This window comes from Gymnoscopelus braueri (genome assembly GCF_963280865.1).
Source record: "Gymnoscopelus braueri genome assembly, chromosome: 22".
NCBI lineage: Eukaryota > Metazoa > Chordata > Actinopteri > Myctophiformes > Myctophidae > Gymnoscopelus > Gymnoscopelus braueri.
Genome location: NC_137624.1, coordinates 14,239,104 through 14,256,603, shown reverse-complemented (window position 1 = coordinate 14,256,603; position 17,500 = coordinate 14,239,104). Strand labels below are relative to the sequence as shown.

Here is a 17,500-nt window from a genome sequence, read left to right as displayed (position 1 = left end):
CCCAACCACCTCCTCCTCCTCCTCCTCCTCCTCCTCCTCACAGTTTGCAGAGCTGGCTTTTATCGCTCGGTCTTGCAGTCTTCGTCCTGCAGTAAGTGCCCCCCCCACAGCCGGGCCCGACAGACAGGAGCTACAGCCTGTACCTGCGAGGAGGGATATTACAAGACCGACACAGACCCTCCCAATATGGCCTGCACGCGTAAGTACCCGTACTTTTGTGTATATACATGCACGCTCAGTCACGCACACACATGCACGCACCCACACACACACCACACCTATAAATGCACAAACCTTCAGCATTATAGAATATAATGAGAACATCTTGATTTATATATACTGTAGAATGGTGGTTCTCAAAGTGGGGTCCGGGGACCCCCAGGGGTCCTTGGAGGGGTACCAGGGGGTCCCCAGCTAAATTTGTTGATATAGTGTCACAATAGTTTTAACCACTTTAACCATATTTCATAGTTTGGCTGTTCAAAAATAGCAGATATACAGTACAAGCTGATTATAGTGCTGTCAAACAAGTCTATGAAGCAATCTATGAAATATATGAAAACTTTCATCTGCAACACAATATGTAGTGGGGGGTCCTTGCTTCATCTCTCTCTCAGTTAAGGGGTCCTTGACCTGAAAAACTTTGAAGACAGAAAGCTCCTGCTATAAACAAAGCAACCCGTCTCTTTTTCTTTCTTAGGCCCTCCCTCCGCGCCGCGCAACGCCATCTCCAACGTCAACGAGACCAGCGTCTTCCTGGAGTGGTCCGTCCCCATGGAGACCGGCGGCAGGAAGGACGGCCGCTACAACATCCTGTGCCGGCGGGTCCTTCCGGAGGGGAGGGGCCTGGAGGAGTGCGGCCCCAACGTGCGCTTCCTGCCGCGCCGCGTCGGCCTGTCGAACACGTCTGTGATGGTAGCCGACCTGCAGTCTCACACCAACTACAGCTTCCTGCTGGAGGCCGTCAACGGGGTGTCGGAGCTGGCCAGTGGGCATTCAAGACAGTACGTGTCACTTAATGTGACCACCAATCAGGCAGGTAGGTCGTGGGTGACTGTCGCTGGTTGGATAATCTGAATTGACGACAGGATTTGTCGACGGCAAAATGTGTACGTTATCATCCTCCGCTTTTGTTGTTGCGCTCCTGTGTTTGGAGTTATTTACAGTTATTTACCATTTATCTTTATCCATTGCAGACTTTACCATAATCACTTAAATCCTTTGCCCTTTTCTGGGGCAATCAATCCGCGAAAATAGCAGATCTACAAGCTCACGATGCATCGCACTGTGATTTTTGGCGTAGAGATTTGGTGTTGAGAAAGGAGCGGACCTACAGTACTATAGAGCCCTGGGGGACCCCGGTCAACTAAAGGGTTTAAACTTTAAGTGGTTGAAGGAACACTTCCATTTGGTAGTCATAGGGGTGGCATTGTCTGTCATGTCTTCAATACGAGCCAATGTTCTCTGTATAGCTGTAGTGACCTGTGGCAGCCTGGTGTACTATCTATCACCACCCAGTGATATATTCAGACATCACTGGTTGAAGAACTACAGGCACATTTGCTACGGGGTTGCACACCGCAGAACAAACATTAAAGAAGAAATGAGAACAACTCATTAACAATTTGCAGATAAACACTTGTGCGTCAGCCAGGTCATTAAGCCTGTTTCATTCTTTGTCGTACAACAGTGTCGTGTGCTGGAAATAGCAGATTTGCAAACCTCACGATGTGCCGTGATGTGATGCTTTGTGATGTTGCAGCTCTCCTGTTTTTTGGCGTATGATACCGCCATACGATGGAATATGAATCCCAGTGCAAAGTGTCTTTAGGTAACTTACCCAGAGTCTCGGTTCGCCCCACAAACCATATTTGGATGTTCAACTTCCTTTGTGTGTGCCTCTGCTGTACGGTATGCAGTACCGTATGCAGTACAGTACAGCATGCGTCAGTGGAAACCTTATGCGCAATGCATACTGGTACAGCTAGGCTCTGTCGGTAAGGCTCTGTGAGCAGGGGAACTCAGATTTCTCAGCGAGTACACAGTGAGGATTTTATTGTATTAACTGACCACATTTCCCATCACTGATTGCACATCCACACAAAAAAAGATTGACAATCTCCTCTGTCTTTACTTTTACTTTTACCCATTAAAAACCGGGAAAGCATCTGTGTCATTTTAGATTTTTGTTATATATATACTTATATAGCTCATTGGTTGGCTATTCAAAAATTGTAGATCTACAAGCTCATGTGCCGCGCTATGAGCTTGTAGATCTGCAATGTTTTTCATTGACATGAAAAAGTTTGAGAACCACTGATATAGAATCATAGGTCTTTCAGAAAACTTGTTAGGATTTAGAATACATTTGTAGTGTCGGCCTCAGGTCTCAATGGGTTAAATGCACTAGACATTTTAAAGGCATTTGTGACAAAAAGAGATGATGTAGAGGTCGATTGGTCATTGCAGTCATCGAAACCCTTTGCCTCACACATTCACCTGCTGACCCCATGTCTGGCGTTGTCAGACGATACGGTGCTGACCCAGTTTTAGCGGTGAAGATGTGGAAGTTGTCACCAGTCTCTTGTCTCTGCCCAATGTTGTCTCTCTCTCATTCACACCTGTCTCTCCCCACCGTTGTCTCTCTCTCTCTCTCTCTCAGCTCTTGTCTTGTCTGTCTCAATAAGGTGTGTGGACTGTCTACTTTTCCGTACAAATCAAAAATCAAGACGTAAAGTAATTGTTACACTTAAATATTAGTTATTAGTTAGTCTTGCACATGTACCATCTATGCTATTTTATTATTTCAGGTGACTCTGCTTTTTCTTTAGTTTTTTGTAGCTAATATTTCATTGAAGCTGTTATAATTATGGTTGGAAACCGTTGTTTTAATGCTACAGATGTGGCTTTTGTATTCACTTTATTTGAAAATGGATAAAATGCAAACAGCATAACGAAACGGTAAGAACAAAAAGGTGTTAATCTATCTACTTGTAACTCAGAGACCCTGATGGTTACATTTTGTGCACTCTCAGGGTTAAATGAACACTGAGTGTTTCAGTGTGCGGTATGTGTTTGCCAAGGCCTCCATCTGGAGGACAGTGCAGAGAGAAAAACACGCCTCAGAGGAGACGGTTTATTTCTGTTTGTGGGACAGATGGTTCATTGACGATCATGGAATAGTAAGAAGGGGTGGTAGTAGTTGTTTGTTTGTTTGTTTGTGTGTGTGTGTGTGTGTGTGTGTGTGTGTGTGTGTGTGTGTGTGTGTGTGTGTGTGTGTGTGTGTGTGTGTGCGTGTGCGTGTGTGAGACAGGAAGAGGCAGATGGCATGTTGACAGTAGACAATACATGTGGCCCTGTTTAACCCCACTGTCTCTGTGGCTGCCAGTGGCACTCCATCACTTGCATTCAGTAATTTTGGGGGGCCGGTTTAAAGTTAGCCAGTCAATGGGCCGAACGGTGATTAAGAGATTAGATTAGATTAGTTTAGATTACACTGCGTTAGTTGTCGCGGCCGAATACAAACGTGCCAGTCTGAAGGGCCGCGTTTAGACTCAGAAGGGAGCGTTACTAAAACCCTCAAACAAAATATACCGCTGGAGCCACATCAAGACAATGCTCCCTTCTGTTTGTTGAGGGTTTTAGTGGAATAAGAATAGTTGCACACTAACAAGACTAAGATTCTAAAAGCTGTGCTGCTCCTTACAGTACATCCAACCGACTGACATTGTCATCCTTGGTTGGTGATATTATATATCCATAGACCGAAGCACTCGAGCCATGGGAAGCCATAGGATCACCAGAATCAGTGGGGTTCATTCTGCAATCTGCTTATTACATTGTAAGATATATTTAGTGCAAAGCTGACATTTTGGCCTGTGCGTGGCGCTAGAGCAAAGATCATGCCTGAAGCCTAAGGGTAGCGCCTTGTCCTTGTGGTCATCAGTCGGGGTCATCTTCTGGGGAGCATGAGGGTGCACAACAAAATGGCAAGATCACATAATGTCTCCCCCAAACAAGATATCATCTTGTCACAAGATAATGATCTTGTTTGGGAATAAAAGTATTGGACGGAGGACTAACCAACCGACCGAGAAATACGGAGGCACCTTGTGTTGCAAGTGTCAACAAATAACACAGCTGTGTTTATTTGTAGCCTTTATCAAGCCATGGAACATCAGCTTGACAATTATTGACTTGTTACACCCTGCTCCCCACCCCTACACATTCACATCTGACAGATGTCCAGTTCCAACCGCCACTACCACCAACAAGTCTTCTACTGTCGGCTGTCAACCAAAACCGTCAGTCTTCTACTCTTGGCCACTGGGAACCTTACAGTAACAACAACAGTCTTCTACTGCAGGCCACTCGGTGCCTTTATTACAATTACTGTCATATGCCATATGATTAACCACTTGAGCGTTCGATGCAAACATTTGGTGAAAATAGCTGAAGTATAGGATTTAAGTGATTAATTCAATCATGTAAGTCATGCTGAATAAGTGCAGTATTAAATTAATATTTACACTCTCAGATTTAAACTAACGGAGGACTTTGCATTTACATGGTCAGTGCATTAACTACACGGTAATAATGTCCTCTGCTTCGGCTCCCGCCCCGGAGACCTACAGTTGCATGTCGAACTGTACCTCCTCCTTGCCTCCACCCCTCTGTTTGTGTATGAGTGAGAAAGTGTGTGCAAATGTGTTTGCAAGGAGGGGACAAAATACAGAGTTGGCATTAGAGAGAGAGAGAGAGAGAGAGAGAGAGGGTCGAGAGATGAAGAGATGCAGAGAGAGAGAGAGAGGGGGCGAGAGGTGGGAGAGGAGAGCATGCAGGGAGGATGTGTTGTTTGATGTGTGACAAGTGTCGTGCTCGATAAGGAATCCGTGAAGCAGGTGATTTCACAGTGGCCCCGCGTGAAGCCCTGCTGAATACACAGCAAAATCCTCAGCGCTTAACTCTGAGAGTGTGCAAATGTGCCCTTTTTACACTCTCCGAGTTACAGCCCCTTAGAGGTCCATTTGGTTACATTTGTCGGAAGAGGAGACTTTGGCATAAGAGGAGTAAAAGACGAGGGGAGGTGGTAGGAGGCAGAAAGACTGGGGGAGGGGTGGAGAGCAACAAGAAGAGAGAAAGAGAAGATATGGCAAAAATGTGAGGAAATTCTGCATGTCAGTACGGGAGAGGAGGAGGAAGAGGGAGAAGGAAAAGGCCTTTGTAAGCGCCCAGGCGTGGCGTGCCACTTTTCCCACGACATGTTTGTAATCTCTTACCCATTTCTACACCTTGCATTAAAAACGTGGTCTGTATCTGGAATGGATATCTTATCTGGATAGGGAGAAACACATGTAAATGCAAGGTGTAAACGACCGCAGCACACATCCTGTTATCAGATTCCACAGATCACTTCTGGACGTGTTCCGAGTGTGATTAGATCTCAGTCAAAGCCAGTCGGGTGTAAATGCAAGGGGCGAGATCGGAAAGTTCATTATCCAGATAAGATATCTAGATACAGATCACATTTTAATGTAAGGTGAAGTCCCACAGATGAGTCATACAAGCGTCCATAAGCCTCTCTTCAAACTTCTCCATCCTATATTAAAATTGCTGAGATGGTGGGTCGGTGGACCATGGACGTCACAAACGCAACATCAGGACTTGCGAGGTGTACCGTTGCTCCGATCCGCACAAAACTTGCCACAAACACTGTTCAGGGGTCTGCCGTGACAATAGTCATAACACTGTTGCTTCGACAGTGTTACAGCGGTTTTTACCACTTCATGGCTATAACCATTGCTCTGATCAGCGCAATATACAGTAGAACTTTCAAGCCTGAAAATCTAGTTTTCAAAAACCCTTCTGAGAAAGACTATGTTCCATACTGCATCTTTTAGCCAATTCTCAATGGAGGTACATTGATCTAACTGCAGGACTGTCCACATGGTTTCCCAATCTCATGTCTGTATGCGACCAGCTGCATGACCCCCAGTGTGTTTGGTCATGAACAACACTGTCTCACTTCCCAAAAGGCATATTGTGACTTAGCGAGCAAACGTCAACATGTGCCTTGAAGGGGTGGCAAATAAGGCGCATATTGACTTTTCGGCGTTTTTGACGGTCTGACAAAAAGACGGTTAAAATGTCGGAGGTGCGCTGTCTCAAGCGGATTTGAGCCACCGCTGAGCGAGCTTAGGCGAGCGAGTCGCCGTGCTGTAACTGCCGTCCGAGTTATGTCCTGATAGGCACAGAATCGTAAATCATATATTCCACAAAAGTCATATTGTGACTTTTTTTGCCCCCCCCCCCCTTCAAGTCACATGTTAATGTTTGGTCAAATTTGTCCCTAAAAGTTAAAATATGCCTTCTGAGAGTGAGACAGCGTTGTCGTGAACGCTGACTTCCCCTGAAGCAGGGGCTTCTGGCTACTAACCGCAAGACCCCCACCCAGCCCCCTTCATCCTGGCTATGAGGACCACCAATAGTGGCCTACAACCCATTGCAACTGCATGTGCATGCATGCACATACAGAATGCACATCAAAGGAAGGGTGTGCCCAGAGGCCTCTGAGTTTGTAATCTATGTGTTCTGAGCAGAGCTTGTGCTTGCGTGACAATGTGCACAAGCATTAGAACATTTAAAGGCCCATTTGGTTCCGTTTGTACTCTCTCAGAATTAAATTAGCACTGAATATTTAGATTTTGTGACTGGCCCTGAAATAGCCTTTAGGTAGGAAGGACATTATCGGAGAGAAGGAAACACACATTGAGATTCTGTGTGAACTATATATGCCAACTTCCAGTAACAGAATCTTCTCTAAATGGTCATTTTTTTCATGTTTTCCATATCCAAGTTCTGAATAAAATGTTCCTACTGGTGGACTGCTATATCATCTTTTGGCGATGTGGAATGAATGCTGTGCTGCCAGCCAGCATGTCTGGGAGCCCTTGTATCCTGTCCCACGTGAATGAGCTCTTCCTGAACTATAACTGTAATAACGAGATGCACGGATATGTCAGATATTGGCACGTCAGATGTCAGAATATCAGCAGATCAGCCTTCAAAAAGACATTATTATTCGGTGACAGGCTGCATTTATATGTGTTGATTTTTTTTATTTGACGTATAACACAGTGGGAGGTTGTAGAAAGCAGGAGGTTGTTATATTAACTGAAAGTGTAAAACATTTGCGTGTGTGTGTGCGTGCAAGTGTGTGAAAGTCTGGGTTTTTGTGAGTACATTTGGGGATAGGAGAAAGTTTTAGACTTTACTTTGTTTTGCATATGATGTACAAGATCATCAGCACTCTAAATTGAATTAGATTCTGTTCAGAGCCTATGGCTATGTCTAACCATCGTCTCAGAACAGAATCTAATACAATTCTGTTAAGATATGGTAGTACCAGGGTGAATTTATTTAAAATATCTCAACACCGCAGACATTTTAGCTCCTGCTAAACAGCAAACTACATCCATGTTTCTGCCTCGTGGCCTTAAAGGAGTAGTTGCCAGAAAAAAATATTATTATTATTTTCTATCAATTACACACCCCAGGAAGCCTTGAATTCATGGAGATTTTTTTGTCATGAAATTATTGGCTTAGGAATGCGACAAAAACAGAAAAATCTTCATGAATTCAAGGCTTCATGGGGTGTGTAATTGATAGAAATTAAGTACTTTTTGGGGTGAACTACTCCTTTGGGGACAGCGGTCACAGAACACAGTGGGGTGAAATACACATACTGTAGGATCATAACTTGATCAGGCTTAAAATAGCCAAAGCTAGCTTGAAGATCTGTTCTATTCAGCAAGCAACACCATCATCATCGTGTGATGGATTATAAAATAGTCATGATAGGTGAGAATGAAATGGGTGAGCCCGGACAGTAAACGGTCATGGCACAGAGGGAGAACCAGGGGCCATATTACAGAAACTTTATATCTTAATCACTTCAGCTCTAGATACTTCGTCATACGATGAATCGCGTAAACGATCAGCTATTTCAGATGACTTATTGTGTTGTAGCAAATAAAGAAGGAAAGCTTGCAATTTAAAGACAGATGGGTGTTGGTGTTGTCATTTTAGGCAAGAGTTGACAGTTGAATCTCAAGCAGCGTTATGATCTACTGCTAATGTTCTACATGGCAGCGCAAGGTTGTTCAAATCGCCGATTTGTTATTTACAACTCCTTATCACTGACATGCGCCAAGTGACAAATGTCACTAATAAGTTGTTTACAAACCCCTCTCTCTCTCCCTCTCTCTCTCTCTCTCTCTCTCTCTCTCTCTCTCTCTCTCTATCTCTCTCTCTCTCTCTCTCTCTCTCTCTCTCTCTCTCTCTCTCTCTCTCTCTCTCTCTCTCTCTCTCTCTCTCTCGTCCTCTCTCGTCTAAAGACTAATAAAACAGCCGGTTGAAGGACTGTATCGATTTGGCTGATGGCTCAGATAGATATAGGCTTGAGAGGCTTAAGTTCCATCCTGTGATAACATTGACTCTTATCTTGTTACACTGGACACCTGCACTCGTCCGCTGAACAGTTTTTCACAATGATTTCCTGACCTTATGATGGGGTAGGATATGGCACAGGTTCAGATCGATGGGAAGGGAAAAAAAGAGTCTCACTAAAGTTATTGGAAGAGACTTGGTGTGTGCGTGTGTGTGTGTGTGTGTGTGTGTGTGTGTGTGTGTGTGTGTGTGTGTGTGTGTGTGTGTGTGTGTGTGTGTGTGTGTGTGTGTGTGTGTGTGTGTGTGTGTGTGTGTGTGTGTGTGTGTGTGTGTGTGTGTGTGCAAGTTTATAATTTTGCTTCCATATTTTTGCGCTCTTGATTTGTTCATTAGCAGGAACAACAACACCCCGACCGCAAATGGAAACATCTAAAAAGGATGTGTGATCACGCCACTGTTGCCGCTAATAACGAGGAAGTGTTGCCGTCTCATGATGGCATTCTTACGTACATCGACACATTTAGTCTTTCTGACCCTCTCTCTCTCTCTCTCGCTAGCCCTCTCTTTCTCTTCAATTCAATATATTTCGCACTATCGCCATGACAGAAGCAATATTGTGTACCAGTTATAAACAATGACAAATAATTAATCATGAAGGGGGTTCTCCTCTAAGCAATAATAAAGAATATGAAGACATTATATTTAACTGACATTAAACAATTCAATTCATCAATTGATAGGACAGAGCAATATGATTTTCTGTCAAAAAAATAAACAAAGTTCATAATAATAATAACAACAATAATACAATTCATTAACTAAACATTTAAATATTTCTCAGGCATTTAACAACATATGGACCTGTTTGTGTAGTATCTGCATTTCCCCCCAAATGAAATCAATATAGTTGTTCTCATATCTCATGGTAAGCAGAACATTTTCTTATGATGATGTTTGATAATGCTGTCTAATTCATACAGGTCATGTTCTAGTGGGAAATTCTATTTACCCTGACTAACACTGGGTGCTGAATGCATCCGCTTTGGCTCTTGTCTGTCTGTCTGTCTGTCTGTCTGTCTGTGTCTCTCTCTCTCTCTCTCTCTCTCTCTCTCTCTCTCTCTCTCTCTCTCTCTCTCTCTCTCTCTCCAGCATTTTTTCCACTTTCAATGCCCTCCATGTCATCTGTCTTCTATCACACCCTTTCCCTCTCTCCATCACGTCCCCTCGCTTTCTCACTTCTGTTGGTTCGCCTCTCTCTTCCACGCCTACAATCACTCATCAGACTGGTGTTTGACACTATCTCGCTCTCTCTTTCTCTCTCTCTCTCTCTCTCTCTCTCTCTCTCTCTCTCTCTCTCTCTCTCTCTCTCTCTCTCTCTCTCTCTCTCTCTCTCTCTCTCTCTCTCTCCATGCTGTCTCCGTTCTCTGTCTGCATTCTCGCCTGTCATTTTGCACTCTGTAAGCTACTTTTGTTATAAAAAAGGGCAGGAGGGACATTGTTGTACGTCCACTGGAGTGAATGCTTTCACGCCACGATAACAGCAATACACTTGGCTTTTCTGTACCTCTCTTGAGTCATTTTGATATGCAGCAAGGCAAGCTCAGAGAAAGGCAGGCGTTTAGCCCAGAGAAGGAAAGGCTTTATTAGCAGACATTTGAATATGGGGAGCAAACCATGCAAGGCACCAACCTGCTCAAGCGTTAAGTGTCTTGATCAGGAACACTTCAACATGCAATCAGGAGGACGCAGGGATCAAGCCGCGAAACCTTCGGCTGCCCCACCGCCTGATCCCCCTGCCTAAGAAATACAGTTTGTGCAAAGGTCACTGGTCTGGGTTTCAATGCTACCAGTGCCTTTGTGATCTTCGTCAGTTAACTGTCTGTATACTGTAGATAAAAAGAAAATACTCAAAAATAGGACTTGAGGACTGATCACTCTTCCTTTCGAAAAGGAAAAGAGGAATAGGTGAAGAGAACAACAAGGCCTCTTTCTCATCTTAGTCTTTGTAGCACACGTGTGTGTGTGTGTGTGTGTGTGTGTGTGTGTGTGTGTGTGTGTGTGTGTGTGTGTGTGTGTGTGTGTGTGTGTGTGTGTGTGTGTGTGTGTGTGTGTGTGTGTGTGTGTGTGTGTGTGTGTGTGTGTGTGTGTGTGTGTGTGTGTGTGTGTGTGTGCTCGCGTGGGATTTTGTCTGTCTCATGTTTCGGGCTTTTAAGATGTTCGTGATAACAGGGCTGTGTGCCTGTCCACTCAGGATACAGTTACTCTGTTTGTAGCACTGATCTATTCCCCCATGAGCTCTGCTGAGGCTATTGAAATCTAAACGGTGTGCGGCTGACACACACACACACACACACACACACACACTCATGCACATAATCATACTCCATGCACAGACCTACAATAAATGTGTACGTACACACATGCTTTTATGAGGATACAGACACACATTCATGCACGCTCATACAGGAACATAATTATAGTCAGGAAAGGTCACACACACACACACACACACACACACACACACACACACTCACACAAGCACGCACATACTGTACTGTATGTATGTGAGGTATTAGGTTGTTGCCTTAGGGAGCGTTTGGCTGGTTAAAAGCTCTTTATATGACAGAGAGTCTCCAACTGGTCCTCTGGGAGATGGACCAGCGGTTCAGGTTACGTCAAGATGGCCTGATGATAGATACACACTCATTACTTTGACAGCAAGACAATAACCTGTATTTACACAGTACAATCCACAGTGTTCATTTAACTCTGTGAGTGTAAAACTGTTACCAAAATGTTTAGTTCGTTTTTTTCCCTCTCTCTTTCTTCTCTTGATTTAGTCTGTCCTCTCTCGTCCTTCTCTGGATGTCTTTCGATCCATTATGCCATCCTACAAAAGGAAAGGCACTGTGAGACACGGACATCGATAAGAAAGCTATGCTAAATATGAGTCTACAGGACAATTCCCTCTTTGACGTTAATTAGAATTATGCACTGCCTGTGCATAATTCTATCACAGTTTCATCCAGCTTTGCCAGCAGTCTCTTATTTAAACGCAGCAAAGATTATCTGAGTATTACTTTTATTCTCCTTGCTGTTCTTTATTGTATTCTATTTGATGTCTCATCTGCTGTAAAACGTTTTTATGGTACGCAGCCATCGCAGCTGAAAATCAAACACAAAAAGACATTTCAGGTTTACCGGCTGGATTTAGGTAAAAGTCGGCTAATATTGGATCTCCGCTTCCAGTCCCTTCCGTTTAATCACAGTTTATTGTGGCGTTACATCTCAATCAAATGGAATGAATGAAATGGAATGAAAGAAACGATTGCACTGGCTTGCATCATATTTTTTACATTATAACTGGGATTTCACTCTGTGCCAGGTTGTTTGCTTACTGTCGTAATCTCTTTGTTGTGTGTGTGTGTGTGTGTGTGTGTGTGTGTGTGTGTGTGTGTGTGTGTGTGTGTGTGTGTGTGTGTGTGTGTGTGTGTGTGTGTGTGTGTGTGTGTGTGTGTGTGTGTGTGTGTGTGTGTGTGTGTGTGTGTGTGTGTACATGCAGCCCCCTCGCCAGTCAGCGTGGTGAGGAAAGGTCACGTGGGGAAGAACAGCATCGCCGTTTCATGGGCAGAGCCTGACAGACCCAACGGGATCATCCTGGAGTATGAGATCAAGTACTTTGAAAAGGTAAAAATACAACTTTATTCCTCACTGCTGAGTTGTTGTGATGTCACATCTCTATTTGAGAACGCTATACCCCCTTTCATTGACGTCTTCACACCACCACCTCATGCAACGTGATGTGTGTTGATGAGTTACGTACCGCGTGTGCACCAGGCTGCCAAGATTAAAAATACACGCATTTTGAAAGACTATTCTTGAGGTGTTGTATGCAGACATAACGGTAAGGAGAAAGATAACAGTGGAGAGGGATGCAAACAGGTCTTGGGCTGCATTTGAACCCAGCGTGTGCACACAATAAGGTCCTCAGTGTTAGCAGTGTCAGCAGATTATCTGGTTGAGTTACCAGGGCATGTTGCAAGAAAGTCATGGTTGTTACAGTATGCCTTTTAAAGCTGCAGTCCTGATGTAGAGAGGTAATTGCAATGAATACGCCAGGGATTTGAACCTGGGGTCACCCACGTGGTAGTCCGTTCATGCAAGAGACCCCCACTTGGCCTGGAGAGATGTTGGGCTTATGAGCTTCAGGCAGTGCTACATGCCTCAATGGAAGAGTAGGGAGACCACCTCCTCCAACCACTGCAGAGGTGCTAATTAGCTAGTTCTATTAACATACTCTACCTTACAGATTGGTTGAAATAATGTTTTATCCATGAAAATAAGTTCCAGATTGGCTGCCTCAACACTATTATAGTTTCCAACAGGTTTTCGTATATCGTCCTCTTTGAATATTAGATTTTTTTAAAAGATAAAATTTTTTCTTAACTACTGACCACCAGATTACCGACTGAGGTGTATGTTGACATAGACATTTTTATTTGATGATATTGGGAAACAATTAAAGCTCAGTCACAAAAACAAACAAGGCCTTTGATAAGCTCTGAGACCAAACATCTAAGAGCTATGAGTGTGTGTTTGCAGTGGTGGAAGAAGTACTCACATATTTTACTTAAGTAAAAGTACCAATACCACAATATAAAAAAAACTCTGTTACAAGTAAAAGGCCTCTGTTCAAAAAAAAAAAAAAAGTATTGGCATCAAAATATAAGTATCAAAAGTAGAAGTACTAAAATGTTTTAAAAAAGCAAGCTCACAACGCATCGCGTGTGAGCTTGTAGATCGGCTATTTTCAAATAGCCGATCAAATAGCCGATCAAATAGCCTATATATATAATAGGGCTGAAGTGGTTAATGTATGTTTTATAATATAATAATTTATATCTGCAAAGTAACAACTAAAGTTTTCAAATAATTGTAGTGGAATAAAAGTACAATATTTATCGCTGAGATGAAGTGGAGTAGAAGTAAAAGTACTGAAAATTGTACTTGAGTAAATGTACTTAGATGCTTTACACCACTGTGTGTTTGTGAGTGTGTGCGTGGCAGCTTCTTGTGTTGGAGAATTCCCGTACACAAGTCGACAACACTGCACCATCAAAGGGGCTTTTGACTGGTGTGGGCTGCTTTAAGATTAGAGCCATGCTATGTTGAAACTAACAAGAAGGACTATGAAAGGTCCTCATATCACTTCAAAGCCGCATTAAAATGCTCCCCACAGCCGAGAATTATATAGCAGCGTGTCTGCTGTTATTTATCATTATGATACAACTGTCACATAGGTCGCATCAGGACACAATAAAATACAGGTCCCTAACACATTTTAGGACCAGATTAATCAAAATAAGCCCTCAAAGATAAAACATACTTTATGCACGCACGCACGCACGCACGCACGCACGCACGCACGCACGCACGCACGCACGCACGCACGCACGCACGCACGCACGCACGCGCACACACACACACACACACACACACACACACACACACACACACACACACACACACACACACACACACACACACACACACACACACACTGACATATACTGTAATATTCTCACTACCTAGATCCCAAGTCCATCCATATACTACGTTAAGCCATTAAGCCCAATTTATACATTGTTGGATAATAGCAGATCTACGAGCTCTAGATTTGCAAGCTTGCAGATTTTTCTGTTTTTTCCATAAGCTAGGCATTACTAAACCTATATACTGAAAGAAACAGACAGGGTTGTTCGGATCTCAAGACACTGATCACTCACTGGTCTATCCTAGCGGGCAGAGTAGGACAACGTTCAAATCGGGGTTTGGGGTGGAAAGGACGGTGTGTCTGACACAATTTGCACGGAACCAATGAAACCCCTTACGGGTTTCTCATATCTGCCAGCCCAGACTAAAGGCTGCAGCACACTTCTTGCAGAAACTTAATTTTGTGAGGTCATAAGAACAAAATGATGTAATTGTGGATAAAACCGTTAGCCATTAACTCACTGCCTTCCTACTGTAACTAAACTGACCATGTTCAATGAACTGCCTTGCTCAAAGGGACAGTGTAGTGTCTTTCCCACATTGAACTGTGTAAAGAAACACACATACCGGTACACAAGGATTCTTTTCTATTTATATATACATGTATAAAGTGGCATTTAGAACCTACTCTGAAACTATTTTTATCTTCAACTCAGACATCAAGGCTCCAACATAGGAACATTTTGAGTGTATCAGTTACTTTGTTTCACTTCTTGAATTCTCTGTCCAGTAAATGGTGAGATATGGGTGAGATCACAGAGCAGAAAATACAGTTTTTGATCCGGTATTAATGGTGCTCTTTTTTAACCAAGGCTGGGGTATAAAGCTCAGCGATGTAATGCTTCTCCCATATCTCCTCTCCTCTCCTCTCCTCTCCTCTCCTCTCCTCTCCTCTCCTCTCCTCTCCTCTCCTCTCCTCTCCTCTCCTCTCCTCTCCTCTCCTCTTTCATTCTATCTCGTTTGTTCTCCGTTCTCTTCTTGTCCTGGAAGGTCAGATGGGTGGTATACAGGAGAGACTAGGAGAGTTGTGGTCAGTGGTTAGCTAATGGCTTTAGGCTAATGGAGGGGGCATTTAGCAGTGTCTCAACCTCATGCGGTTAGAGTTGGGGAAACTGATCCTTAGACACACGCATGTGCACACACACACACACACACACACACACACACACACACACACACACACACTCACACTCTCTCTCTCTCTCTCTCTCTCTCTCTCTCTCTCTCTCTCTCTCTCACACACACACACACACACACACACACACACACACACATCTCTCTTAAATACACTCTCCTTGTCTTATTCATTTGTTAATACACACACAAACACTTTGCAACAAATGCAAATATGAACTTATCTATATATTTTTCTCTTAAACACACTTCTCTTCCCTCTTTTCTTTATATTTTTGGGGGCTTTTATGCCTTTATTTGACAAGACAGTAAATAGGGAGAGAGAGATGGGGGGGTGACACACAGCAAAGGTCGTCGGGATCGGGAGTCGAACCCTCGACACGCTGTCAAGCTGGATTACCAGCGTATGTGGCATGCGCCTGGACCGCTAGGCCAGCGGGCGCCCCACACTTTTCTTATTCGATAGATAATACAGAGACGCACATATAGTCTCATCATACAGTTTGCAGAATCACTGTTGCAACAGCACACTGTCAGGTAAACTAATTGTCATGATAGTGTAAACTCCATACACATTCTTTATTACTCTGTCAACAGTGCAGCGTTTATTGATCGTGCTTACTGAATTCTGTAGAATTTATTAAATTAATGAATAAGACTTGTGCGTGCGTGTGAGAGTGAAAGTGAGAGTGTGTGTGTGTGTGTGTGTGTGTGTGTGTGTGTGTGTGTGTGTGCCTGTGCGCGTGTGTGTGTTTTGATGAATGGATGCTGTTCCAGTGTGCGGTGAAGTCTGGAATCCATCGGCAATTTTTCATCGAATGTATCTTCCTGTCTGTTTCTATCGCTCAATTCAACATTTTAAATGTTCTATGGAAAACTATGAAAATGAATATCAATACTATACTATACTGTATACATTCTATACAGTGAACATTGTTTCTCTGTCTACCCCACCCCGCCTTGTGCACCCCCTCCTTCACCCTCCTTCACCCCCCTCCACTCTACCTCCACCTCTCTCTCTCTCTTCCTCTCTCTCTCTCGCTCTCTCATTCTTTCGTCTTTCTTTCCCCGACATCCCGGCCGCTTATTTTGCTTCCACTCCATCTCCGCCCCCCCCCCCCCCCCCCCTCTGTCTCACTCTTTTTCCTTCTTTTTGTTCAACATCATTCTTCTTCTCTCCTCCCTTCTCTCTCTCTCTCCTCCTGCAGGAGCAGGACTCCAGTTACACCATCATCAAATCCACAAAGACGGAGATGGTGGTGGACAGCCTGAAGCCTTCTTCAGCTTATATCTTCCAGGTCAGAATAAAAGAGGGAAAATATTTAAATAAAACAATCAGTTGTTACTCAGTACTGTATGTCACCAATCGTGAAAACATCTACTGTCGTACATCTATATGTCTGTCTGTCTGTCTGTCTGTCTGTCTGTCTGTCTGTCTGTCTGTCTGTCTGTCTGTCTGTCTGTCTTCCTGCCTGCCTGCCTGCCTGCCTGTATGTCATATGATCATTTGAAAAGCATCTGTGTCAATTTAGATTTTTGCGTTGGCTATTCAAAAATAGCAGATATACAAGCTCACAGCGCCACGCTGCGAGCTTGTACATCTGCTATTTTTGGAACGTATGTGGGGGTCCTTGGCACGAAAAAGATTGAGAACTAATTGATTTAGAAGGCATTCGTAGAATCGGCCTCAGCTGTTAATGGGTTAATAGTGTTCATAGTGCAGAAAAATTTTGAGATATACTGTTATTTACATATTCCAGGTAAGAGCGAGGACTTCAGCAGGATATGGAGCCTTCAGCCGGCGGTTCGAGTTCCAAACAAGCCCTTACTGTAAGTACAACCTGAGAGAGTGAGTGAGAGAGAGAGAGAGAGAGAGAGAGAGAGAGAGAGAGACCTATATATATACACAAGAATGGATATTAATGGGAGGGTGTGTTTAGTTATTGTGGGTGTACATTATATAACATATATCGTAAATAGCAAATGACACTGATCAGCCCCTCAATCATCACTTAACAATAATGTAATCTGGGCGGAGATATAGAATTCTGAAATGGAAACAACATCAGTCTGTTTTTATTTTGTTTCTATAAAGCTGTATAAATTGTATTATTATTATTTGTATTATTATCATCACTTTAGCAGGGGTTTTGGCCACTCTGCCATTGCAGCATTAAACAAACTGCCCTGCTGACGTTGTTGTTGTTGTTGTTGGGAAATATGTATTTGGAGATGATGTTTTGTCTTTACCTGTATGTCGTGTTGTATGCTACTATTTCTTATGTGTTTCTGTGTCGAAAGAAACAGGCTATGAAAACAAATATCCCTCTGGGACAAAAAAAGTCTATTCTATATTCTCTATCTA

General features: G+C 43.4%; 1 protein-coding gene across 1 annotated transcript in view; it reads left to right on the top strand.

Annotated features, from left to right (window-relative positions):
* LOC308078777 (ephrin type-A receptor 5-like) overlaps positions 1–17,500 on the top strand; it is a 110,784-nt gene that overhangs the window by 60,254 nt on the left and 33,030 nt on the right. Inside the window, exons 5-9 of the mRNA XM_080420127.1 lie at positions 44–199; positions 701–1,039; positions 12,011–12,135; positions 16,344–16,433; positions 16,896–16,965. Coding sequence (XP_080276253.1) covers positions 44–199; positions 701–1,039; positions 12,011–12,135; positions 16,344–16,433; positions 16,896–16,965 — 780 coding nt within the window. The remainder of the gene's footprint in view (positions 1–43; positions 200–700; positions 1,040–12,010; positions 12,136–16,343; positions 16,434–16,895; positions 16,966–17,500) is intronic.